We start from the raw sequence: 26,374 nt of genomic DNA on the forward strand, positions 1-26,374 counted from the left end.
TGACGTTTGCCAGACAACAGCTGGGTAAAGACCAAAACTACTGGAACAATGTGCTCTGGACAGTCAAAGGTGGAGTCGTTTGGCCGCAATGCCAGATGCCATGTTTGGCAAAAATGAACCATTGCCGTTATTTCAGCCAAAGGGGGCAACACCATCTATTGACACTAGAGATGTACTTATTTTTTACGCACCATGGAATTGCATTTGTTCATTTTTGATGATTCAATAATTGCAAAGTATAATCTTCCAGTGTTGTCAATAGTGTTGAAGTGAAGATTACATTTCCATCTGTCCAAATATTAAAATTAAAGGCAACTTTCCAGGGAGTGTACTTACTTTTTCACGCGACTGTACATCACGAATGAATGAATGCAGCACGTGACAGCTCTATGTTGTTTGGCCCCACGACAGGATAGCTGTTGTAAATCTCACGGTCTTTAAATAAATGGAGCCGTAACCATTTGTTTTATGACAGATTTTGCAATCAGCATTGTGGATCCTTGCTAAAAATCCATATGCATTATGTCTAAATCATAAATCATAAAGTATAAGGGTGCTGCTTCCACATTCACTAAACCGATTGAATCACAATGCTGTGAAAATATATAAAGATGGATGTAATGTGGCTTTAAGTCTAAATCCCCTATGGCCACGTAGCCTTTAGTCTAAGAATAGGGGCAATGTAAAGTGGTTGCATTGGTTGCATACTGATGAGGGCATGACACACTAAGTATATATAGTGCATTTGGAAAGTATTCAGACCCCTTCCCTTTTTCCACATTTTGTTACTTTACAGACTTATTTTAAAATTGATACAACTATTTTTTTAGGGAGGTGACCAAGAACCTGATGGTCACCCTGACAGAACTCCAGAGCACCTCTGTGGAGATGGGAGAACCTTCCAGAGGAACAACCATCTCTGCAGCACTCCACCATTCCGACGGAAGCCACTCCTCAGTAAAAGGCACATGACAGCCTGCTTGGAGATTCCCAAAAGGCACCTAAAGGACTCTCCGACCATGAGGAACAAGATTCTCTGGTCTGATGAAACCAAGATTGAACTCTTTGGCCTAAATGGCAAAACGTCACATCTGGAGGAAAGCTGGCACCATCCCTACGGTGAAAGGTGTGGGAATATTTTTCAGTGGCAGAGGCTGGAAGACTAGTCAGCATCGAGGGAAAGATGAATGGAGCAAAGTACAGAGATAACCTGCTTCAGAGCGTTCAGACTGGTTCGAAGGTTCACCTTCCAACAGGACAACAACCTTAAGCACACAGCAAAGACAACGCAGGAGTGACTTCAGGACGAGTCTCAATGTCCATGAGTGGCCCAACCAGAGCCCGGACTTGAACCTGATCAAACATCTCTAGAGAGAACTGAAGAAAAAAAACTGTGCAGCAATGCTCTCCATCCAACCTGACAGAGCTTGAGAGGATCTGCAGAGAATAATAGGAGAAACTCCCCAAATAAAGGTGTACCAAGCTTGTAGCATCAAAGCTGCTTCAACAAAGTACTGAGTAAAGAGTCTGAAAACATGTTTGATACATTTGCAAACAAATGTCTCTTACCCAACTGTGACTCGTTTTGGGAAACTAGGTCTACGTCGCACATCCCTACTTCACAGGAGAGCCATTTGAACATTTTTTTTAAATCCAAATGCATTTTTTTGCCAGAAATGTCTTCTGGACCATGTGAACTTTCATGTGCCTTAATAACAAGCTTGTATGCCATCTGTAAATACGAATACAATTGTTAAAATTACAAGCCTAGTTGGTTTAGCCACGAAAAAAAACAGCAACCTTCCAGCTAGCCATGATTGGCTGAGATAAAGAGTGGCACACTTCTAGCACACTAAAGAGGGGCACACAATGTAGCACACTTCTGTCTATAATAAGAGCTGGTCAGTATGTGTAGGTAATCCTTTCTAACGCTGCTTTTTTGAAAAGGTATCACATAGTAAAATTGCATAAGTGTGAATCTCCACTTTCTAGAAGGCCGAGTTTTGAAATCAGTGGAATTAGAGTATGATAGCTAAGGAGATGGAGAACATTCTGCAGTTTGATTGCAAATAACACACAGAAGACTGTTGTATAAAACACCCGTCTCTGGATTACATCTTCAAACTATGGGCAACCATGGCACCCATGACAGAAGGGGGAAGCGTCCATCCATGTATACGGGTAAGATAGTCTAGCTAGCTACATTTTCAGATATTACCCGTTTCTAATTTAGTCAGAAAGTCAACTGTTAGCTAGCTGGCTATCTCGGTAGTTAACGTTACGTGTATGATCTGCGGAGTAATAGTATTCTAATCGCAGAGCCATTTGTATTGCTAGTTATAGCCCAAGTTAGCTAGCTAACAATGAACCTGATTGTTGAGCCAGCATGGTTTAAAGGTTACAGGGTGGAGGTTGGTACACCACAGCAAGCAGCTGAAAAAAAGGGCATTGGAAGCACAGACACGGCACACAGAGAAGATGGCCATGATGAAACAACTACTGGAACACGGTTGTTGCTTGTCTTCCTGTTCACCGTGTAGCATGACACGGAGCACACCATCTATGGTATCATCAATGACATCCTGCTCTCAAAAATAGATTAAACATTGTTTACTACCCAAAAGAAAGCAGTCATGCCTTTTCTGTGAACCGTTTGATCGTTCGCAAATTCGTCATTATCAAGCGCTCTAGATGCTCGAACCAGAGCGTTCACATTTCAGAGTAGAGCGTCCAGAGTGAATTTATAAACTCACCCTATGCTCAGACAAGGTACAGGGTAGCTGAGGAATGCTCAACTCAGTTCTCTTATACCGAGGCAGAGTTTAATTTTGATAACTAGTCACAGTATTTTCTAGCAACAACAGTGAGTCACCATCAGTCCATTCTTGTCAAACTTGAAAACGCTTACCTGTACCTGTTTGTCCTCTGAGCAACTGTGGTCCATCCGCTGGGTGCTGAAATTCATACTTTTAATAACAACGAATACAACTTTTTCCCTGCATTTGGGTCCGTGCCATCAGGGATCCACAGGACGTCCCTATTCCATTGAAGTTGAACTGTAAAATAGTTAAGGGTTATGGTTGGCTTATGGTTAAGGTTAGGTTAAGGTTAAGGTTAGGTTTTAGGATAGGGGCGTCCCAAGGATCCCGGATAGCACGGACCCAATTGAATCTCAGCTTAAGTAGTACGTAGTACGAGCAACACAAGGAAAACGTTTGGTGGTTGTATTCCAGTCCTGGAGGGTTGAATCCCTACTGTTTTTTGTTTATACCTGGTAGTTAATTGTATGATGCTAAATTAATCTCTTAGAAGAGGGAGAGGATGAAAACCAGAAGAGTTTCTGCCCTCCAAGACCAACATTTAACAGCCCTGGTACGACAACATTGGATGCTAAATACAAAATCTGACACGACAACAACCACAGACTGAAAATAATGTCTGCATTTCTTGTCTATGAAATGTGTAGCTTATGCTGAGTAATGAAATAAGAAATGATATAAGACAATGATAGAGTTGGCAGACTCCTTTAATAGGGAGCTTTATTGGACTGTGGGTATAAATCATGACCACCAATTGACATGCCAAACGTTCCTCTACTTCAACAGTCTGGTAAACGAGGTGTCATTTGCAGTGCACCCAAAAACAATGAAAACAATTATTGGTCAAATGAGAAATATCAAATCTTGACCACTTGCACAGTCATGTTGGGACCGAATCCATTTGCGCAAAAAATGTGAAATCTTAACAAGTTCGACCAAAACCTATGATTGATTTTAGTGGATTTTAAGGTAGTGAAACTTTTCCAGGGTTAAACTGATTCCTATTGTGCATGGTAGTGTGATGGTGTTCCTTTTCCCTTAACCAATGAGAATGACTGTTCAAATGGTTAGTTCACGATATCAAATACAGTATGTTCCAAACGGAAATATGCTTCCAGAAAACGGGTTAGCGGAAGGCTAATGACAAACAAGGAGTGTGTCAATGTAGAAAATCAATCTACAAAAATATAAACCCAACATGTAATGTGTTGGTCCCATGTTTCATGAGCTGAAATAAAAGAGCCCAGAAATGTTCCATACGCACAAAAAGCTTATTTCTTTCTAAATGTTGTGCACAAAAGGTATCTGTGAGCAGATGCATATCTGTACTCCCAATCATGTGAAATAAATAGATTCATGAATTTATTTAAATTGGCTTATTTCGTTAAACTGAAACTCAGTAAAATCATTGAAATTGTTGCATGTTGCATTTATATTTTTGTTCAGTGTAAATGACGATGCACCGTTTATCAAAGGTGAGGACAGATGACAATAAGCCTCTCTATCCATCTGTCCAATCACAGCACTCAGAACATAAAAACTCCAATTAGACAGGCCATTCTACTGCACATAGATGACTTTACTTCATTGCGTGTCATGCTCCACCTCCTACATCATATATCAAAACTTGAACCGTGGCCTCATGAAATGTTCTTCTTCCATAGCTTTCAGACCGGACATAAATGAAGAGCGCAGGGACGATGAGCGTTTCACATTATAACATCTATCGCTGACTTGGGGAGGCTGATGGTTATAGATGTAGCGTGACATTTTGGTACTTATCAGGATATGGGCAGACAGACTTCTATAGTTCAACTCTGTACATATAAGGCTACATTCTCTGATACTAAGAGAATGAGCGGCAGGTAGCCTAGTGATTAAGTGCAATGGGTCAGTAACTGAAAGGTTGCAGGTTCGAACCCAGGAGCTGACTTGGTGAAACATCTGTTGATGTGCCCTTGAGCAAGGCACTTAACCCTAATTGCTCCGGTAAGTTGCTCTGGATAAGAGTGTCTGCTAAATGAATAGAATGCACTAGAGTGAAGGAGACTGGCATTTTGTCCCTCAGTGGCACCGCCTGTTTGGCATGCCCATCCAAGGAAGTCAAACAGAGTGAAATTTGTGGCGTAAACAAGCCTAGGAGTTGATTATCTAAACATGAAAGGCAGTCCATTCTCCTTTTGGCCTCCAGCAATCATAAACTCACTCCTTCTGTTCACTCTTCCCTGCGCTGTTTATTTCTGCCACAACCGCATATAAACTCCACCAGTTCCCCTCTCACTCCCTCCCCATCTGCCACTCTCAATCTCTCCCTCCTCATCTGCCTCTCTCCCTCCTCATCTGCCTCTCTCCCTCCTCATCTGCCTCTCTCCCTCCTCATCTGCCTCCTCATCTGCCTCCTCATCTCTCCCTCATCTGCCTCTCTCCCTCCTCATCTGCCTCTCTCCCTCCTCATCTGCCTCTCTCCCTCCTCATCTGCCTCTCTCCCTCCTCATCTGCCTCTCTCCCTCCTTATCTGCCTCTCTCCCTCCTTATCTGCCTCTCTCCCTCCTTATCTGCCTCTCTCCCTCCTTATCTGCCTCTCTCCCTCCTTATCTGCCTCTCTCAATCTCTCCCTCCCTCTCTTTCTTGCTCTCTGGCCTGAGTCAGACGGCAGGCGGTCATCCTAGCAGATGCTTCCCGACATGACAACCCAACGGGAAAAACAAAAGCTGGCTCCTAAGCAAAGAGAACCTGTTTTTTTGTGTGTGTGTGTGTGTGTGTGGGGGGGGGTGACATTTTTCTAAATCTGATCATGAAGTCAGCCTAGTAAGTAACTAGCTAGTCTTTTTAACCTCTCTAGGGTAAGTGAGACCCTAACGTCCCACCAGGCCACCCTCCGGTGAAACTGCAGAGAGCTAACATTCTTGTAAATACATGTTCATCTTTTAAATGATGTAAGATACGTCTTATTAATCCAGCCGCTGTGTCAGATTTCAAAAAGCCGTTACTACGAAAGCAAACATGCTATAAGTATTACTAGCATTTTCCAACCAAGCATTAGCGTCATGAAAGTTAGAAATAACGATAAAATAAATTGCTTACCATTGAAGATCTTCCTCTGGTGTCAATGCCAAGTGTCCTGACTACACAGTGAATGTTCGTTTTGTTTGATAACATCCATTTTTATAGCCTAACACGAAACATTTGTAAACCGCTTGCGCCATGATTTCCGTCTCATTCAACTTTGGACGATGAGTTTGTGGTAATTACACACACTAAACAAACGTTTATCCAGTCAAGGTTGGTTTCATTGCAATCCTCTGGTTGTTACTAACACAACCATACTTGACGGTTCTTTTCCCAGGACGTATTGACCAAAACAAACCGATTTGAAGACACCAATCAATGACATCATTGCGCACCAATGGTAAGACCGGTCTATCGTTGATTGACTGTATTTTGGCCCAATGACCACTGATCATCTTGAAATTTAGCTTGGAAGATAGCCATTGAGCTGAGGTAAATGGCAATATGTAATGGTTATACGTTTGAAGACCAGCCTTTGTCGTAAACTCTGGCGTAAAAGAGGTTAATTCGCCATTGCAAATCCTACTTGAGGGAGCCACTGGTGTTACGCATAGCAGGACATATTTAATAGCATTTTCAACAAGTTCATATATTTAAAATATGGCGAATAAATCAGGAAAAGCTAAAACAAAGTCTAGGTATACAGATTTAACCCAAATTATAGAGGAAATAGACACAGCGAGACCGAGTTGCTTCAGGAAGATGAATCTTTCAGCGAAGCTAGTTTTGACTCCCAAGCGGAAGACATGTTTCTGCATGGCGAGGATGCCAAACTGGATTGGTAAATTCTAATGCTAATGTCATTGTTTGAAATTAATAATATCAAATATTATTCATTTGAGATCATTTTTTAAATTCTTAATTTATTTGTAATATATTAGTTATTGGATTTTCAACTGCTGGGGAAGGGCTACAAACTGTTAGTGGACAACTTCTACATTTGGACCAACAGAGTGGGCTTTCCAAAGACAAAGGTGAATGACATGCCTAAGCGGGCTGAGCGGGGTACCATGAGATGGATCCGTGAAGATGGCCTGCTCTTTGTGAAGTGGATGGATACCAGAGAGGTGGTCATGTGCTCCAGTATCCACAAGTCCTTCAGAATAGATCACGTCGTTAGTCGTGTGAAGGACGGTGCCGAGGCATGGACCACAAAAAATTCCCCATTCCAGCTGCTGTGAAGGACTACAACAAGAGCATGGGAGGTGTGGACCTCTCAGATGCGCCGATAGGATACTACAATGTTCTCCACAAGACCATGAAATGGTACAAGACATTTTTCTATAATTTCATTGACATTGCTGTGGTGAATGCCATCATCCTACAGAAGGAAATGGCTAAGAGCTGTGGACAGCCCCCCATCTCACAGCTAGCCTCCAGGGAGCTGCTCATCCATGAGCTTGCTAGCTACAGCAAGTCCACTGTAGCACCTTCTGTCCCCTCTACCTCTGTCCCTTCTGCTCCAACCAGTGGTGTTCACCTGCCCAGATTAATCTTTGCAGGCATGAATGTGCCTCAGGGCAAAAGGGGCACAGTAGGGAGACGTCGTTGTGCCCTTTGTCACAGGAAATGCCCCATCACCTGCACCACGTGTTGAGTAAGCCTTTGCTTCACAGCAGAAAGAGACTGCTATGGGCCATGGCACCAGCAGCACAATATTGTGTAGAGGACTGAGGGTTGTAAATAGAAATGATTATCTATTGTAAATAGAAAATATGTAAATAGTTACCCTTGTAAATTCAAATCAAATTTTCTTTGTCACATACACATGGTTAGCAGATGTTAATGCAAGTGTAGCGAAATGCTTGTGCTTCTAGTTCCGACAATGCAGTAATAACCAACAAGTAATCTAACTAACAATTCCAAAACTACGGTCTTATACACACAAGTGTAGGGGGATAAAGAATATGTACATAAAGATATATGAATGAGTGATGGTACAGAGCGGCATAGGCAAGATACAGTAGATGGTTTCGAGTACAGTATATACATATGAGATGAGTATGTAAACAAAGTGGCTAGTGATACATGTATTACATAAAGATGCAGTAGATGATATAGAGTACAGTATACACGTATACATATGAGAACAAACTTTATTTAACTCTTTGCAAACTGGAAACCATTTATCCGGAGGCTGCATTCATTGTAGCTGGGGATTTTAACAAGGCTAATCTGAAAACAAGACTCCCTAAATTTTATCAGCATATCGATTGCGCAACCAGGGGTGGAAAAACCTTGGATCATTGTTACTCTAACCTCTGCGACGCATATAAGGCCCTGCCCCGCCCCCCTTTCGGAAAAGCTGACCACGACTCCATTTTGCTGATCCCTGCCTACAGACAGAAACTAAAACTAGAGGCTCCCAAGCTGAGGTCTGTCCAACGCTGGTCCGACCAAGCTGACTCCACACTCCAAGACTGCTTCCATCACGTGGACTGGGACATGTTTCGTATTGCGTCAGATAACAACATTGACAAATACGCTGATTCGGTGTGCGAGTTCATTAGAACGTGCGGTGAAGATGTCGTTCCCATAGCAACGATTAAAACATTCCCTAACCAGAAACCGTGGATTGATGGCAGCATTCGCGTGAAACTGAAAGCGCGAACCACTGCTTTCAATCAGGGCAAGGTGTCTGGTAACATGACCGAATACAAACAGTGCAGCTATTCCCTCCGCAAGGCTATCAAACAAGCTAAGCGTCAGTAGAGACAAAGTAGAATCTCAATTCAACGGCTCAGACACAAGAGGCATGTGGCAGGGTCTACAGTCAATCACGGACTACAGGAAGAAATCCAGCACCATCACGGACCAGGATGTCTTGCTCCTAAATAACTAAATAACTTTTTTGCCCGCTTTGAGGACAATACAGTGCCACTGACACGGCCTGTAACAAAAACATGCGGTCTCTCCTTCACTGCAGCCGAGGTGAGTAAGACATTTAAACGTGTTAACCTTCGCAAGGCTGCAGGCCCAGACGGCATCCCCAGCCGCGCCCTCAGAGCATGCGCAGACCAGCTGGCCGGTGTGTTTACGGACATATTCAATCAATCCCTATACCAGTCTGCTGTTCCCACATGCTTCAAGAGGGCCACCATTGTTCCTGTTCCCAAGAAAGCTAAGGTAACTGAGCTAAACGACTACCGCCCCGTAGCACTCACTTCCGTCATCATGAAGTGCTTTGAGAGACTAGTCAAGGACCATATCACCTCCACCCTACCTGACACCCTAGACCCACTCCAATTTGCTTACCGCCCAAATAGGTCCACAGACGATGCAATCTCAACCACACTGCACACTGCCCTAACCCATCTGGACAAGAGGAATACCTATGTGAGAATGCTGTTCATCGACTACAGCTCGGCATTCAACACCATAGTACCCTCCAAGCTCGTCTCCAAGCTCGTCATCAAGCTCGAGACCCTGGGTCTCGACCCCGCCCTGTGCAACTGGGTACTGGACTTCCTGACGGGCCGCCCCCAGGTGGTGAGGGTAGGTAACAACATCTCCTCCCCGCTGATCCTTAACACTGGGGCCCCACAAGGGTGCGTTCTGAGCCCTCTCCTGTACTCCCTGTTCACCCACGACTGCGTGGCCACGCATGCCTCCAACTCAATCATCAAGTTTGCGGACAACACAACAGTGGTAGGCTTGATTACCAACAACGACGAGACGGCCTACAGGGAGGAGGTGAGGGCCCTCGGAGTGTGGTGTCAGGAAAATAACCTGATTGTGGACTTCAGGAAACAGCAGAGGGAACACCCCCCTATCCACATCGATGGAACAGTAGTGGAGAGGGTAGCAAGTTTTAAGTTCCTCGGCATACACATCACAGACAAACTGAATTGGTCCACTCACACAGACAGCATCGTGAAGAAGGCGCAGCAGCGCCTCTTCAACCTCAGGAGGCTGAAGATATTCGGCTTGTCACCAAAAGCACTCACAAACTTCTACAGATGCACAATCGAGAGCATCCTGGCGGGCTGTATCACCGCCTGGTACGGCAACTGCTCCGCCCTCAACCGTAAGGCTCTCCAGAGGGTAGTGAGGTCTGCACAACGCATCACCGGGGGCAAACTACCTGCCCTCCAGGACACCTACACCACCCGATGTTACAGGAAGGCCATAAAGATCATCAAGGACATCAACCACCCGAGCCACTGCCTGTTCACCCCGCTATCATCCAGAAGGCGAGGTCAGTACAGGTGCATCAAAGCTGGGACCGAGAGACTGAAAAACAGCTTCTATCTCAAGGCCATCAGACTGTTAAACAGCCACCACTAACATTGAGTCCTAACTGGCCTAAGACAGGGAATTTTTACTATGATTAAATGTCAGGAATTGTGAAAAACTGAGTTTAAATGTATTTGGCTAAGGTGTATGTAAACTTCCGACTTCAACTGTAGCTGGCAAATTATAGCATCGCAAGAGAAAACAATACAGAGAACTAGCAGCCGAACGCCTCCAGAATGTATCTTCCTCCACTGTAAAAGTTCAGTGGTGATCTGCTAGGGGAATGAATGAGGCAGGGATGCCAGTCATCTTTGCCCCAACAGTACCCCAAGCGGGTGGCTGGTTGTAACTATTTACACAAGGGACCATTCCATTCCAAGAAAAGTAAAGGGGTAATCCCAGTAATTTCAACCAAGTGCTGCCACTTGAGTGACGTGAAAAGCTTGATCTGCGTTTGCTAACAATCATCAACAACTGAAAGGGTGAGTGTGTTACTGGCCAGCCATCAGTTAGCTGATGCAATGCAATGACATGGCTAACCATAGTCAGCAATACGATTACATGCAGAGTACCCCTGCCTATTTACACATCACACGGATTGGTGGCAATAACATTATACTGCATCATGGATGGACAATCCTACTAGAGAGCCAATGAGGCTGCAGGTTTTTGTTCCAGCCCTGCTCTAACACCTAATTCAGCTAATTAATGTCCTGATGAGAACCTGCATGTACCTAGTAGCACTATAGGATTACAGAATATAATTCTCACAAGAAGGTGTTCTGTACAAACACTGACTGGACAGATGCTCATTGCACAACAAAGTTTGTCAACATGTTTTAAATGCGCAAATCAATTCCATTGTACAACTCCAAAATCTAAAACTGGCCACAAAATGGCCAGATTCTATATGAAAGACAGTCTGAACAGGAGTATGCTTTAACACCACATGATTCAAAAACCCCTTTACAAGAAATGACTAAGCAGCTAAAGGCACTGAATATGCAAATTAAAACAATTAGGCCAATCTTGCCAGAGCATTTCTCGCAATACCGCAACGTCAAATGAGTGCATTGTTAATTTGCCTTGTCAGTAGAGAGTTGAGGAAGTACAGAATTACCCAGTCAGAATAAATCTCAGTTTCATATCTTACCTCGGAATACATGTATGGGGAAAAGGAGCTAGAGAAAACAATCGCATAAGGAACACTTTCTACCTCCACAGACCACTTTAGAGAAAGTTGCGATCAGCACACTTTGTCCACTCACAGTTGGATTCCTTGAAATCCTTTGGTTCAAACGCTAGTCTGCAGGCATAATTAGGACCCAATTAAAGATGCAAACAGCCAAAACAAACATTGAAATGTGTGGAGGATCTGTTAAATACTGTTCCATTGCTTTATGAGAGAAGCAATGAGCTGCCAGAGTGATTATCAGTTTGTAAGGCAACCAAGTTCTGATTAGAAAATAAGCCTGGGTAGGAACGTAGGTGGTCACTTGCTCACTTCGAGAACAAACTGTATTTGTGTTGTCCATGACCTCTACCTCTCCTTGATGTCTCTCCACGACACTAAAGGACACATGCAGTAGTTGCAGGGACGCATCTTAGTGATTTTTTTACGGGATTTAAGAATGCGCTAGGTAACACTACAGTATAAAAATGTGTCGTTTCATTATATTTAAGTTATTTATTTGTAGATGTATAGTAATGGAGTTGAGCAGGTAAGAGCAAAAATGTTGATGGAGGGAATGTCAATTCAACTGTGTACGTTTTTATATAATGAAAAACATATTCCTCGACCTAAAACGGTCTACAAAGTTGTAGTCCTGACTACGGTAAATATTTTTTATTATGGTGGCAGCAAAATATGCATTTATAGTAATCTGACATAGTCATTAAAGATCACTGCACGAATGCTGTGCCAAATTCAGTGTTACCAATGTTAATTTTCACATTCAAATCGTATTATGTAGCATATAATTCATATCATAAGCCATTAAATGTTCACAAACCAGACTAGAGATGCCAGTAAATAGGTTTAAAAAAATGTTTTAGTATAGGCTACATGACAACAAAAAGGATAGCCCAACATTTTCCGACTAATTAGGCTACAATAAATTAAAACAAATATAGAACGCAATGAACGAAACCTCACGCAAGTGTTTCTATTCAAAAACAGCTGTTCAAATATACAAGACAGGTAGTGCTAAGTAGCTGTAGTATGTACATCAAATACAGTACATTTCGTTCCTATAATATCGGAGAAGGCAAAAGTAGAAACATGACTCATTCAACATTTTATAATTTAGCAAACGTCTCCATGCAAATCACTTCGAGGTAAACCCAACGCCTCTGACACGCCAACTCCGCCGGCATGCTTCGCCTAGTATCAGCATCAACATATCAACCCAAAGGCTGTATAATAAAACATGCAAATACTGTCCTACCAGTTGAACGTCCAGCAGCATCCACTCGGGCAGATATGCTTTCCACTCTCTTTGAATCCATGGTTATAAAAGTCGTTAGTTTAGTTTGAGCGACAGTGAGTAAATGACTTGGAGCACTGGAAAGTTGACGCTGCTTTGCCCACGAGCTTGTGCAGATTCTGCAGAAATCTTGCGCATGGCATTCTCAATGGGGGGCGAGCATACGACACATCAAAACTTCAGTCACCTGCAATAAGCAAATGAGGCCATTTCTAAATTGGAATCGGAACCGGATGTTTGACATTACTTCTTATTATAACGACTGTTTAAGTTCTGTTTGTATATGATGTTATCAAATTGAGGGAATTTAATATTTTAAAGATTAGACTTCTCATGAATCTACATATATAGGTATTAGTCCATTTCTGTAGAAAAAAATAGCCAAACAAGATCAAACAAAGTAACGTTTTTTCTCAATGTACATTCCAAATATCCTATAGTCTATATAGGATATGAAAAGGTGACTCACAATAAATACTTTTTTCCTTCTGTTGACACAATGCAGGAGTATAATGTTACAAAGTCAATTATTTGCCATGCTGGGGGGCAATAACAAACAAACAAACAAAAACAAAACACACACACACTTGGTCTGCAGTTCTTGGTTCCAAGAACTGTGCCACTGGGAATATACATTTTCTCTGTTTTTGACACACTGTCAGTCAGTGGTGGAAAAAGTACCCAATTGTCATACTTGAGTAAAGGTAAAGATGGCTTAATAGAAAATGACTAAAAGTGAAAGTTACCCAGTCAAATTACACTTAAGTATATTTAAAACCAAATACTTTTACTCAAGTATCAAAAGTCAATGTAATTGCTAAAATATACATAAGTATCAAAAGTATAAATAGTTTGAAGTTCCTTATATTACTAGCCTATTACTAGCATGTTCAACCTCTTTCATGTCATCTGAGATTCCCAAAGATTGGAAAGCAGCTGCGGTCATCCCACTCTTCAAAGGGGGGGCACTTTTTTATTATTATTTTTTGTGAATTTTACCCCTTTTTCTCCCCAATTTCATTGTATCCAATTGTTTTAGTAGCTACTATCTTGTCTCATCGCTACAACTCCCATACTCGGGAGAGACGAAGGTTGAAAGTCATACGTCCTCCGATACACAACCCAACCAAGCCGCACTGCTTCTTAACACAGCGCGCATCCAACCCGGAAGCCAGCCGCACCAATGTGTCGGAGGAAACACCATGCACTGGCAACCTTGGTTAGCGCGCACTGCACCCAGCCCGCCACAGGAGTTGCTGGTACGCAATGAGACAAGGACATCCCTACTGGCCACGCCCTCCCTAACCCAGACGATGCTAGGCCAATCGTGTGTCGCCACACGGACCTCCCGGTCGCGGCCAGTTACGACATAGCCTGGGTGCGAACCCAGAATCTCTGATGGCACAGCTGGCGCTGCAGTACAGCGCCCTTAACCACTGCGCCACCCAGGAGGCCAGGGGGGGACACTCTTGACCCAAACTGCTACAGACCTAAATCTATCCTACCCTGCCTTTCTAAGGTCTTCGAAAGCCAAGTCAACAAACAGATTACCGACCATTTCGAATCCCACCGCACCTTCTCCGCTATGCAATTTGGTTTCTGAGCTGGTCATGGGTGCACCTCAGCCACGCACAAGGTCCTAAACGATATCTTAACTGCCATCGATAAGAAACAATACTGTGCAGTTGTATTCATTGACCTGGCCAAGGCTTTCGACTCTGTCAATCACCACATCCTTATTGGCAGACTCGATAGCCTTGGTTTCTCAAATGATTGCCCCGCCTGGTTCACCAACTACTTCTCTGATAGAGTTCAGTGTGTCAAACCGGAGGGCCTGTTGTCCAGGCCTCTGGCAGTCTCTATGGGGGCGCCAGAAGGTTCAATTCTTGGGCCGACTCTCTTCTCTGTATACATCAATCATGTCGCTCTTGCTGCTGGTGATTCTCTGATCCACCTCTACGCAGACGACACCATTCTGTATACTTCTGACCCTCCAAATGAGCTTCAATGCCATACAACTCTCCTTTCATGGTCTCCAACTGCTCTTAAATACAAGTAAAAGTAAATGCATGCTTTTCAACCGATCGCTGCCCGCCTATCCAGCATCACTACTCTGGACAGATCTGACTTAGAATATGTGGACAACTACAAATACCTAGGTCTCTGGTTAGACTGTAAACTCTCCTTCCAGACTCACATCAAACATCTCCAATCCAAAATTAAATCTTGAATTGGCTTCCTATTTCGCAACAAAGCATCCTTCACTCATGCTACCATACATACCCTCGTAAAACTGAACATCCTACTGATCCTCGACTTTTGCGATGTCATTTATAGCCTCCAACGCCCTACTCAATAAATTGGATGCAGTCTATCACAGTGCCATCCGTTTTGTCACCAAAGCCCCATATACTACCCACCACTGTGACCTGTACGCTCTCGTTGGCTGGCCTTCGCTTCATACTCGTCACCAAACCCACTGGCTCCAGGTCATCTACAAGACCCTGCTTGGTAACGTCCCCCCTTAGCTCGCTGGTCACCATAGCAGCACCCACCTGTAGCACGCGCTCCGGCAGATATATCTCGCTGGTCACCCCCAAAACCAATTCCTCCTTTGGCCGCCTCTCCTTCCAGTTCCCTACTGCCAATGACTGGAACGAACTACTAAAATCTCAAACTGGAAACACTTATCTCCCTCACTAGCTTAAAGCACCAGCTATCAGAGCAGCTCACAGATTACTGCACATGTACATAACCCATCTATAATTTAGCCCAAACAACTACCTCTTCCCCTACTGTATTTATTTATTTAGCTCCTTTGCACCCCATTATTTCTACTTTGCACATTCTTCCACTGCTAATCTACCATTCCAGTGTTTTACTTGCTATATTGTATTAACTTCACCACCATGACCTTTTTTTGCCTTTACCTCCCTTATCTCACCTCATTTGCTCACATCGTATATATAGACTTACTTTTCTACTGTTTTATTGACTGTATGTTTGTTTTACTCCATGTGTAACTCTGTGTTGTTGTATGTGTTGAACTGCTTTGCTTTATCTTGGCCAGATCGCAATTGTAAATAAGAACTTGTTCTCAACTTGCCTACCTGGTTAAATAAAGGTGAAATAAATAAATAAAATTAAGCAAACCAGACAGCACCATTTTCTGTTTTTTTATTTTATTTACAGCTAGCCAGGAGCACACTCCAACACCCGGACCTAATTTACAAACAAAGCATGTGTTTAGTGAGTCTGCCAGTTCACAAGCAGTAGGTATGACCAGGGATGTTCTCTTGATAAGTGTGTGAATTAGACAATTTTGCTATCCTGCTAAGTATTCAAAATGGAACAAGTACTTTTGGGTGTCAGGGACAATATATGGAGAAAAATAATATATGATTTTCTTTAGGAACGCAGTGAAGTAAAAGTTGTGAAAAATATGAATAGTAAAGTACAGATACTCCAAAAAACTACTTATCAAATCAAATCAAATTTTATTGGTCACATACACATGGTTAGCAGATGTTAATGTGAGTGTAGTGAAATGCTTGTGCTTCTAGTTCTGACAACGAAGTAGTAACCAACGAGTAATCTAACTAACAATTCCACAACTACTACCTTATACACACAAGTGTAAAGGGATAAAGAATATATACATAAAGATATATGAATGAGTGATGGTACAGAACGGCATAGGCAAGATGCAGTAGATGGTATCGAGTACAGTATATACATATGAGATGAGTAATGTAGGGTATATAAACATAAAGTGGCATAGTTTAAAGTAGCTAGTGATACATTTTTTACATCAATTTCCATCAATTTCCATTATTAAAGTGGCTGGAGTTGAGTCAGTATGTTGGCAGCTGTTTTTCAGCCTCTCGGGCCCTGCTTTGATGCACCTGTACTGACCTCGCCTTCTGGATGATAGCAGGGTGAACAGGGCAGTGGCTCGGGTGGTTGTTGTCCTTGATGATCTTTATGGCCTTCCTGTGACATCGGGTGGTGTAGGTGTCCTGGAGGGCAGGTAGTTTGCCCCCGGTGATGCGTTGTGCAGACCTTACTACCCTCTGGAGAGCCTTACGGTTGTGGGAGGAGCAGTTGCCGTACAAGGTGCCATTAATACAGGTAACGAGTGGAGGACAGAGGAGCCTCTTAAAGAAGAAGTTACAGGTCTGTGAGAGCCATAAATCTTGCTTGTGACCAAATACTTATTTTCCACCATAATTTGCACATAAATTCATTAAAAATCCTACAATGTGATTTTCTGGATTTTTTTCCTCTCATTTTGTGTGTCATAATTGAAGTGTACCTATGATGAAAATTACAGGCCTCTCATCTTTTTAAGTGGGAGAACTTGCACAATTGGTGGCTGACTAAATACTTTTTTGCCCCACTCTAGGTAATCCTCTTGTCCAAATGGGTTAGGGCAGTGTGCAGTGTGGTTGCGATTGCGTCGTCTGTGAACCTATTGGGGCGGTAAGCAAATTGGAGTGGGTCTAGGGTGTCAGGTAGGGTGGAGGTGATATGGTCCTTGGCTAGTCTCTCAAAGCACTTAATGATGACGGAAGTGAGTGCTAAATTAATTCATGTTTATTTATTTTTTGATATTTTACTTGAGCATGCATAGAAGTAACCAACCTGGCCTGTGTAAAAATGTAGGGCCTAAAAGTTACCATTTGGTGATGTCTGATCGTATTTCTCATTAACTCACCACCACTTGGGCTGTGCAGATTCTCAAAGTATTTTTTCGTCCCCTCACACAGAAAGTCAACCGAGTGTTTGACATCCATTGCAAATAGTTCCTCACTGTATTTGAAAAATCTTTCCAACACTTTCCTTCTTGATAGGCCTAACCCACTGGCCACATACTGTTTGAGTCAACATTGTTTAACATATTGAACAAATTTCAATTCGAACAACATGTTATGAACTTACAAAATGCATGATATGTTACGAATTCCAATTTGTTGTGGATAACGTCAACTAGTTGGCTAATGCTAACGTTAGCCAAGCTAGGAGTTAGGCTTTAAGGTTAGGGTTAGCTAATATGCTATGTAGTTGCAAAATATCTAAAAAGTAGTAAGCAGTTGCAAAATTAGCTAAAATTGTCCATGATGAGATTTGAACATGCAACGTTTGGGGTTGCTTGACGTTCGCATTATAAACCCACCCATCCACCGCGACCAACTACCCTCTTTTAAATTTTGCCTTAAGTAACCTTCTGTCTTCACACAGTTCCGGGGTCCATGGCCACAGAGCGTGATCTGACCCGGGTTCTGAGAGTCAACTACAGAATTTTGTGCTTCTACACCTGCATTGCTTGCTGCTTGGGGTTTTAGGCTGGGTTTCTGTACAGCACTTTGAGATATCAGCTGATGTAAGAAGGGCTTTATAAATAAATTTGATTTGATTCTTATGTAACCATACCAAACTTAACGTATCATACTAATTTGAGTGTCTCAGATTTATGTTTACTATGTTACGTCTATGAAAGCAGGCTGTTTAATCAGAATATTTTCTTCTTCAAAATATCATTTTGGGTTTCTGGTCGGCATTTTCACACTCACATCTCGAGTAATCTGGTTTGGGTATGTTCGTGAGGACGTCTATTCAACATTTTACCTTAATCCACACTGCTCCATCGAAAAGATTGTAATACAGCTAGTTTTGCAGGAAAACTGACCATTTCGTCCTCATGCAAGCTAGCAGTAGCCACATTGAACAACAAAGGAGCTGATTGGCTGACTCTGCCATTCCAAAATGGCTGCGGTGGCCACTGCTAGCTAGCATGGGGACGAAAAGGGCAGCTGACACTATGTAGAAGGGACGATTACAATCCATTTATATCCTGATCACACATTACATTACGATTATATTTTCATATCCACAGCACAACATGTGAGCTAATATTGACTTATATGGGGTAAAGCATTAGAGCAAATGTCATTAGTTACAGTTACTCATTTCTGACATAATAATGAATAATGGTCTCTTGATGATTCATTAATACAATTGCACAATCTAGTATGCAAGTATGAAACATTAAAGAGCCATGATGCTTATTGCAGACATACCACCCCACCCACCCGTCATGGGTATTATCAGATGCAAACGCAAAAGGAAGTGCAAATCAACGTATTCTTATACAATCTCCAATCATACTGTGATTCACATGAATACATGTTAGGCGAGGCAGGGTAAGGGGAGGGCCTCATTTAAAATGCAAAATTAATCAGAGGAGATTCACTCATGAAATATTACAACTAATTAGCCCTGGCTAAATTCACACTGTACTGCATGAAAGGGACAGTCACTTTCAATCAGTTTCTTTTGACAAAGTACCACAGTTAGGCTAGTTACAACTTTTAGAAGATTGTAGAAAGTAATGGAATGGATAGCACTTACATGACTCTCTATGCTGCTTGAGAGAGAATAATGTCTGTTCTACACAGCACAGTTCTATCTGAACATTCTACTGTATAGCATTGCGTAAGGTTGCAAAATTCCAGTAGCTTCCCCAAAATTCCACGGTTTTCCAGAAATCTTGATTGGAAAATTCTTGGAATCAGGATGGAATAAACAGGAAATCAAGCTAGGAATTCTGGCAAACTTATTGGAATTTTGTAACCCTAGTTGCATACAAGCCTCACGTAGCAGGGTATACCATAGAAGATGTGTGTCCTACTTACACAATACAAAAATATAAGTGTTGGTCCCATGTTTTATGAGCCAAAATAAAATAATGAAATATCCCAGAATTGTTCCCGATGCACAAAAACCTTTTCTCATAAATGTTGTGCACAAATTTGTTTACATCCCTGTTCGTGAGCATTTCTCCTTTGCCAAGATAATCCATCCACCTGACAGGTGTGACATATCAAGAAACTGATTAAACAGCATGATCATTACACAGGTGCTCCTTGTGCTGGGGACAATAAAATACCACTCAAACGTTCAGTTTTGTCACACTACACAAGGCCACAGCGTGCAATTGGCATGCTGACTGCAGGAATTTCCACCAGAGCTGTTGCCAGAGAATGGAATGTCACTACCATAAGCCACCTTCAACATTGTTTTAGAGAATTTGGCAGTACATCCAAACAGCCTCACAACCACAGATCACATTTAACTACGCCAGGCCAGGACCTCCACATCCGGCTTCTTCACCTGTGGGATCGTCTGAGACCAGCCACCTGGACAGCTGATGAAACTGTGGGTTTGTACAGCCAAAGAATTTCTGCATAAACTGTCAGATACCGTCGCAGGGAAGCGCATCTGTGTGCTCATCATCCTCACCAGGGTCTTGACCTGAATGCAGTTCGGCATCATAACCGACTTCAGTGGGCAAATGCTCACCTTCGATGGCCACTGGAATGCTGGAGAAGTGTGCTCTTCATGGATGAATCCCGGTTTCAACTGTACCGGGCAGATGGCAGACAGCGTCGTGTGGGTGAGCAGTATGCTGATGTCAACGTTATGAACAGAGTATCCCATGGAGGCGGTGTGGTTATGGTATTTGCAGGCATAAGCTATGGACAACAAACACAATTGCATTTTATAGATGGCAATTTGAATGCACAGATATTTTGTGACAAGATCCTGAGGCAAATTGTCATGTCATTCATCCGCTGCCATCACCTCATGTTTCAGCATGATAATTCATGGCCCCATGTCGCAAGGATCTGTACACAATTCCTGGAAGCTGAAAATGTCCCAGTTCTTCAATGGCCTGCATACTCACCAATTGAGCATGTTTGGGGTGCTCTTGATCAACGTGTACGACAGTGGTTCCAGTTCGCTCCAATATCCAGCAACTTCGCACAGCCACTGATTAGGAGTGGGACAACATTCCACAGGCCACAACCAACAGTCTGATCAACTCTATGTGAAAGAGATATGTCACGCTGCATCCATAGATTAGGTCCTAATTTATTTATTTCAATTGACTGATTTCCTTATATGAACTATAAAATCTTTGAAATTGTTGTATGTTGCGTTTATATTTTTGTTCAGTGTAGATATGTCTTGTAAATTCACAGGATTGGCTTCACATTCACTTCTGTTGATGTGAATAGCCTATGAATGTGTGCACATGCTCTAGAGTCACATTGCAGTACATTAAATACGCTAGCTAGTTTACCCCAAAAGCTAGTGGTTCAGTCTGTCACAGTAGCTTCCCCTTTACATGCAACTTTGTGTGATTCTAACAGTAAGTAGTAACCTCCTGACCAGTACTTAAGTAAAAAAATACTTTAAAGTACTACTTAAGTAGTTTGTTGGGGTATCTGTACTTTACTATTTATATTTTTACTTTTTTAAACTTTTTTTTACTTTTTACTTACTCACTACATTCCTAAAGAAAATAAATGTACTTTTTACACCATACATTTTCCCTGACACCCAAAAGCACAATTTACACACTTATCAAGAGAACATCCCTGGTCATCCCTACTGCCTTTGATCTGGCAGTCACTAAAACCAAATACTTCATTTGTAAATTATGTCTGTTGGGGTGTGCCCCTTGCCATCTGCCAATCAAAATATTTGTTTAATTATGCTGTCTGGTTTTCTTAATATAAGGAATTTTAAACGGTTTATACTTGCACTTTTGATACTAAAGTACATTTGAGCAATTCCGTTTACTTCTGATACTTAAGTATATTTAAAACCAAATACTTTGACTTTTACTCAAGTAGCATTTTACCGGGTGACTTTCCCTTTTACTTGAGTCATTTTCTATTAAGGTATCGTTACTTTTATTCAAGCATGAAAATTGAGCACTTTTTCCACCACTGCTCCTGACTCCACTCTGCAGTTGACGTGTTGAACTCAAAGTGACAAGTGAGTGTGGCTTAGGGATGATGAGACTAACGCTGAGGCTATTAATGGGATGGGTTTATGTAACTGCAGTCTAAAATTGTACTATTATGTGGGCTATATAGTACACAACAATCAGATGCTCTGAGGCATGCAGGGTAGTCATAACCTTAAATGCATGCCTTGCAATTGAAATGTATGCCAGAAGCATGAACGTGCCAGTTAACATTGAAGATTTAAATGGAGTCGAAAGATTTCAGATTACTTGGAACATATCAATAATGCAATATTGCAACGATGTTACATATAATGCCTGTTTGCCTGAGGTTGATGCCGTGCAGGTGCTTGTACGCATGTGCACACGCACACATGCACTGAAACATATCCAGTTGTTCTTGCTGTTTAGATTTTTGTTGTCCTTGACATATTTTGTTTTTACATCGTTGTCTTTCTCTTTTGCTCTTCTTGGTTATTGGTGCATTGGGGGACGATGGCTTGGGGGGTTTTGGAGGTGGGGAATCGAGGGAGAGGTGGGGTGGTCTCGGTTGGTTGAGGAGCAGCTCGGGAGGAAACTGTGTGTGTAGGGGGGGGGGGGGGGGGGGATCTTGGAGGGTTGGTGGCCTGGCGGTTGGGAGCTTGGGCCCGTGGCCGACAGGTCGCTGGTTCGGGTCCCCGTTTTGACTTGATGGGGGATCTGTCAACGTGTCCTTGGGCAGGGCGTTGATCCTGGTTGCTTCTGTGGGTCGCTCTGGAGTCTTTTAGATGACAATGTAATGTAAATGTTGAGGGGCTTCACTGTAGGTAGATTGTATATTTTATAATTCAAAAAATGATTTAAAAAATAATACAATATTGTGACTTTCTTGTAAACCTGTAACATATTGCAAGGTGTTTCAACTGACCAACAAATTGAGCACACTGGGAGTCCTCCAGGAGTGGAATAAAAAAAAAAACTGTCAAAGATAACCTGTGGGGATAAATTCCTCCCGTCTCCTTCCTCCTCTCCAACTCAATCTCACCTTATCTCTTCATTAACCTCTCCCTCTTATTCTCTCTTCTTCAGTCTCCATCTGCCCCCCTCTGTCAGTCTCACCCACACTCTGTCCGTCCCGCAGTTTCTCCCTCAATCTCACCTTCCCTCTGTCCCTCCCCCTCAATCTCTTCCTCTTCTCCTATCTCTGACACTTAGCTGAATCTGAACCTCTGCCCATTGCATAATGGGCCCCACACATAGCCATCTTCATAGTCAAGAATCCCTTAGATGAGCCTGAAAATAAATAAACAATGGGATCCCACTGTGTCTATACGGACCAGTGGAGGCTGCTGAGGAGAGAACGGCTCATAATAATGTCTGGAAAAGAGAAAATGGATTGGCATCAAACACCTGGAAACAATTCCACTTATTCCACTCCAGTTATTACCACGAGCGTGTTCTCCTAAATTATGGTGCCACCGACCTCCTGTGATACAGACATCCTTGGTGACTATACCTATAAACCTAAAAGACCGACAACAGTTGGATTCAGGACAAGCAAGGCAAACGATGACTTACTTGGAGTTCAGCATAGGCCAATGATGAATATCATCCATTTCACTCGATTAAAGGCAAATTCTGCCAGGTCGCATCAGCTGAGGCCCTGCTCTCAGTCAACTTCCCCAGATGTGACTGCAAACAAAGCAATCAGATAAAATCCACATGATATTCTGTCAGTAAAGCTAAATAGGAAGTTAGTCATTATGAAACCAGTTAGTGAGAGTATGCTGTTCAGTAGTCTTGCTCTGTCTAACTCCTAGGCCCAAGGCACACAGACAGCTACCTTCTCCATCATCTGACCTCAGATCTGGCAGTGTTGGCCCTCTTAGGCCGGCCATCTCCATTATTGTTTTAGTTGTATTTAGTTGTATTTAGTTGAGGTGATACCAAGAATATGTTATGAATTTTATGTATAATGACTAAATGATGTATACATTTAAAGTAATGATCAGACTATATCTAACAGAATTCTACCCTGTCTCTGGATAACCATGAAGAATGTTTGTCCATAAGAAAAGAGGGACTGTTAGCAGGCAAGGAACTGTGGCAGACAACTTGTGACCACTGTGAAATTGATAACAGGGAATGAAGTCTCCCCACCCAGGGAGGGGAGAAACCTTGGGCTTGCAGTAGATTGTGTAACATGTTGCAGGATATGATAATCAATGTATGCATAGGAGAAGACTTGTAAACTATATTCTCATTGTCTTAGAGGAGGAAGGACATTATATGATGAAATAAGAGGTATATAAACCAATGCAATGTGGTTTGTAATGATGGGCAGAGATCTCGTAAATAAACGTTGCTGTCTATTGTAGACTGGCCTCTGTCTGTTTCATTTCAACAAGAACCTTACAAATTCTTGGTAACAGACCGAGCGAGTAGTTCAATTGAAGTTCAGTTTATGAACATTGAGAACATGATTCTCTTAACAGAATACAAAAAGAAAGAAAAGCTGCATCAAGGGGACCGCATGCTCTCCCTCACAGTCCAAATGACCTGGATGTGCAGAAGCACATCAAAACGGAACTCCCTACAAATACACCACATCAACGCGAGTGGCTTTTCATAGCAGGTAAGGAGAAAAAAAAAAAAACTTAACCCCTTTTCCTAACCTAATTGTCCTAACCTCCTACGTTAATTCTCCAAACCCGCTGTGTAAGTTCTCCTAACCTGCTACAAAAAAGTTGTAGCTGTATCTAAAGTAGTCCCTCTAGTTAGAACCATAGCTACTGCTATCTGACGGTATGGAGTGGGATTATGTGGTAGTGCTGTCTAAAGTAAATGGACTCTAAGTTGCCATTTCCTAACAGTTTGCAAAGAAATTAACACAAAAAAAGGCATCAATGTAATATAAAATCATGAGAAGCACACAGGCCATCACAATTCAATGCCCGTATGTAAATCAAATCAAATTTTATTTACATGTACATTAAAGATGACAGTTTAAAAACCTCTTGAAACTCTGGGGGCGCTATTTCATTTTTGGATGAAAAACGTTCCCGTTTTAAACAAGATATTTTGTCACAAAAAGATGCTCGACTATGCATATAATTGATAGCTTTGGAAAGAAAACACTCTGAATTTTCCAGAACTGCAAAGATATTGTCTGTGAGTGCCCCAGAACAGGAGCTACAGGCAAAACCAAGATGAAACGGCAACCAGGAAATGAGCAGGATTTTTGAGGCTCTGTTTTCCATTGTCTCCTTATATGGCTGTGAATGCGACAGGAATGAGCCTGCCCTATCTATCGTTTCCCCAAGGTGTCTGCAGCATTGTGACGTATTTGTAGGCATATCATTGGAAGATTGACCATAAGAGACTACATTTTCCAGGTGTCCGCCCGGTGTCCTCCGTCGAAATTGGTGCGTCATTTTCAGCTGCTGGTATTTTTCCATGGGATTCTAAGACTAAAGCAGGCTTCCACGAACGGCATATCAATGAAGAGATATGTGAAAAAACACCTTGAGGATTGATTCTAAACAACGTTTGCCATGTTTCGGTCGATATTATGGAGTTAATTCGGAAAAAGTTTGACGTTTTGGTGACTGAATTTTCGGTTCGTTTCGGTAGCCAAATGTGATGTAGAAAACGGAGCGATTTCTCCTACACAAAGATTCTTTCAGGAAAAACTGAACATTTGCTGTGTAACTGAGTCTCCTCATTGAAAACAGCCGAAGTTCTTCAAAGGTAAATGATTTTATTTATTTGGTTATCTGGTTTTTGTGAAAATGTTGCGTGCTAAATGCTACGCAAAATGCTAAGCTAGCTTGCAATACTCTTACACAAATGCTTGATTTGCTATGGTTCAAAAGCATATTTTGAAAATCTGAGATGACAGTGTTGTTAAGAAAAGGCTAAGCTTGAGAGCAGGCATATTTATTTCATTTCATTTGCGATTTTCAGAAATCGTTAACGTTGCGTTATGCTAATGAACCTGAGGCTGTATTCACGATCCCGGATCCGGGATGGGTAGTATCAAAAGTATTTAGTCAGCCACCAATTGTGCAAGTTCTCCCACTTAAAAAGATGAGGCCTGTAATTTTCATTATAGGTACACTTCAACTATGACAGACAGACAAAATGAGGGAAAAAAATCCTGAAAATGTAGTGTGACTGTTTGAGGTTGTGGACATGTGTCTTTAATATTGATAACAAGGTCAAACAGGTGCCATTAATACAGGTAACGAGTGGAGGGCAGAGGAGCCTCTTAAAGAAGAAGTTACAGGTATGTGAGAGCTAGAAATCTTGCTTGTTTGTAGGTGACCAAATACTTATTTTCCACCATAATTTGCAAATAAATTCATAAAAAAATCCTACAATGTGATTTTCTGGATTTTCTTTCCTCATTTTGTCTGTCATAGTTGAAGTGTACATATGATGAAAATTACAGGCCTCATCTTTTTAAGTGGGAGAACTTGCACAATTGGTGGCTGACTAAATACTTTTTTGCCCCACTGTATGACTTCAATTACCTCAACTAACCCGAACCTTTCCACATTGACTCAGTACCGGTAATTACTGTTTTTATTTTTTACTTTAAATTCAATTGATTTGACATGATTTGGAAAGGCACACACCCGTCTATGTAAGGTCCCACAGTTGACAGAAAATAAACAAGCCATGATTTCGAAGGAATCTGGGGAAGGATACTAAAAAATGTCTGCAGCATTGAAGGTCCCCAAGAACACAGTGGCCTCAATCATTCTTAAATGGAAGAAGTATGGAATTACCAAGGCTCTTCCTAGAGCTGGCCTCCTTGACAAACTGAGCAATCGGGGGAGAAGGCCCTTGGTCAGGGAGGTGACCAAGAACCCATGGTCACTCTGATAGAGCGCCCAAGTTCCTTTGTAGAGATGGGAGATTTTTCCAGAAGTACAACCATCTCTGCAGCACTCTACCAATCA

General features: G+C 42.2%; 1 protein-coding gene across 1 annotated transcript in view; it reads right to left on the bottom strand.

Annotated features, from left to right (window-relative positions):
* LOC135516335 (Kv channel-interacting protein 4-like) overlaps positions 1 to 12,714 on the bottom strand; it is a 233,394-nt gene extending 220,680 nt beyond the window's left edge. The window contains exon 1 of the mRNA XM_064940567.1: positions 12,572 to 12,714. Within this exon, the coding sequence (XP_064796639.1) occupies positions 12,572 to 12,632 (61 nt within the window). The 5' untranslated portion in view covers positions 12,633 to 12,714. The remainder of the gene's footprint in view (positions 1 to 12,571) is intronic.
* Positions 12,715 to 26,374: the final 13,660 nt, after the last annotated feature.

Source organism: Oncorhynchus masou, chromosome 27, assembly GCF_036934945.1.
Source record: "Oncorhynchus masou masou isolate Uvic2021 chromosome 27, UVic_Omas_1.1, whole genome shotgun sequence".
Lineage (NCBI taxonomy): Eukaryota > Metazoa > Chordata > Actinopteri > Salmoniformes > Salmonidae > Oncorhynchus > Oncorhynchus masou.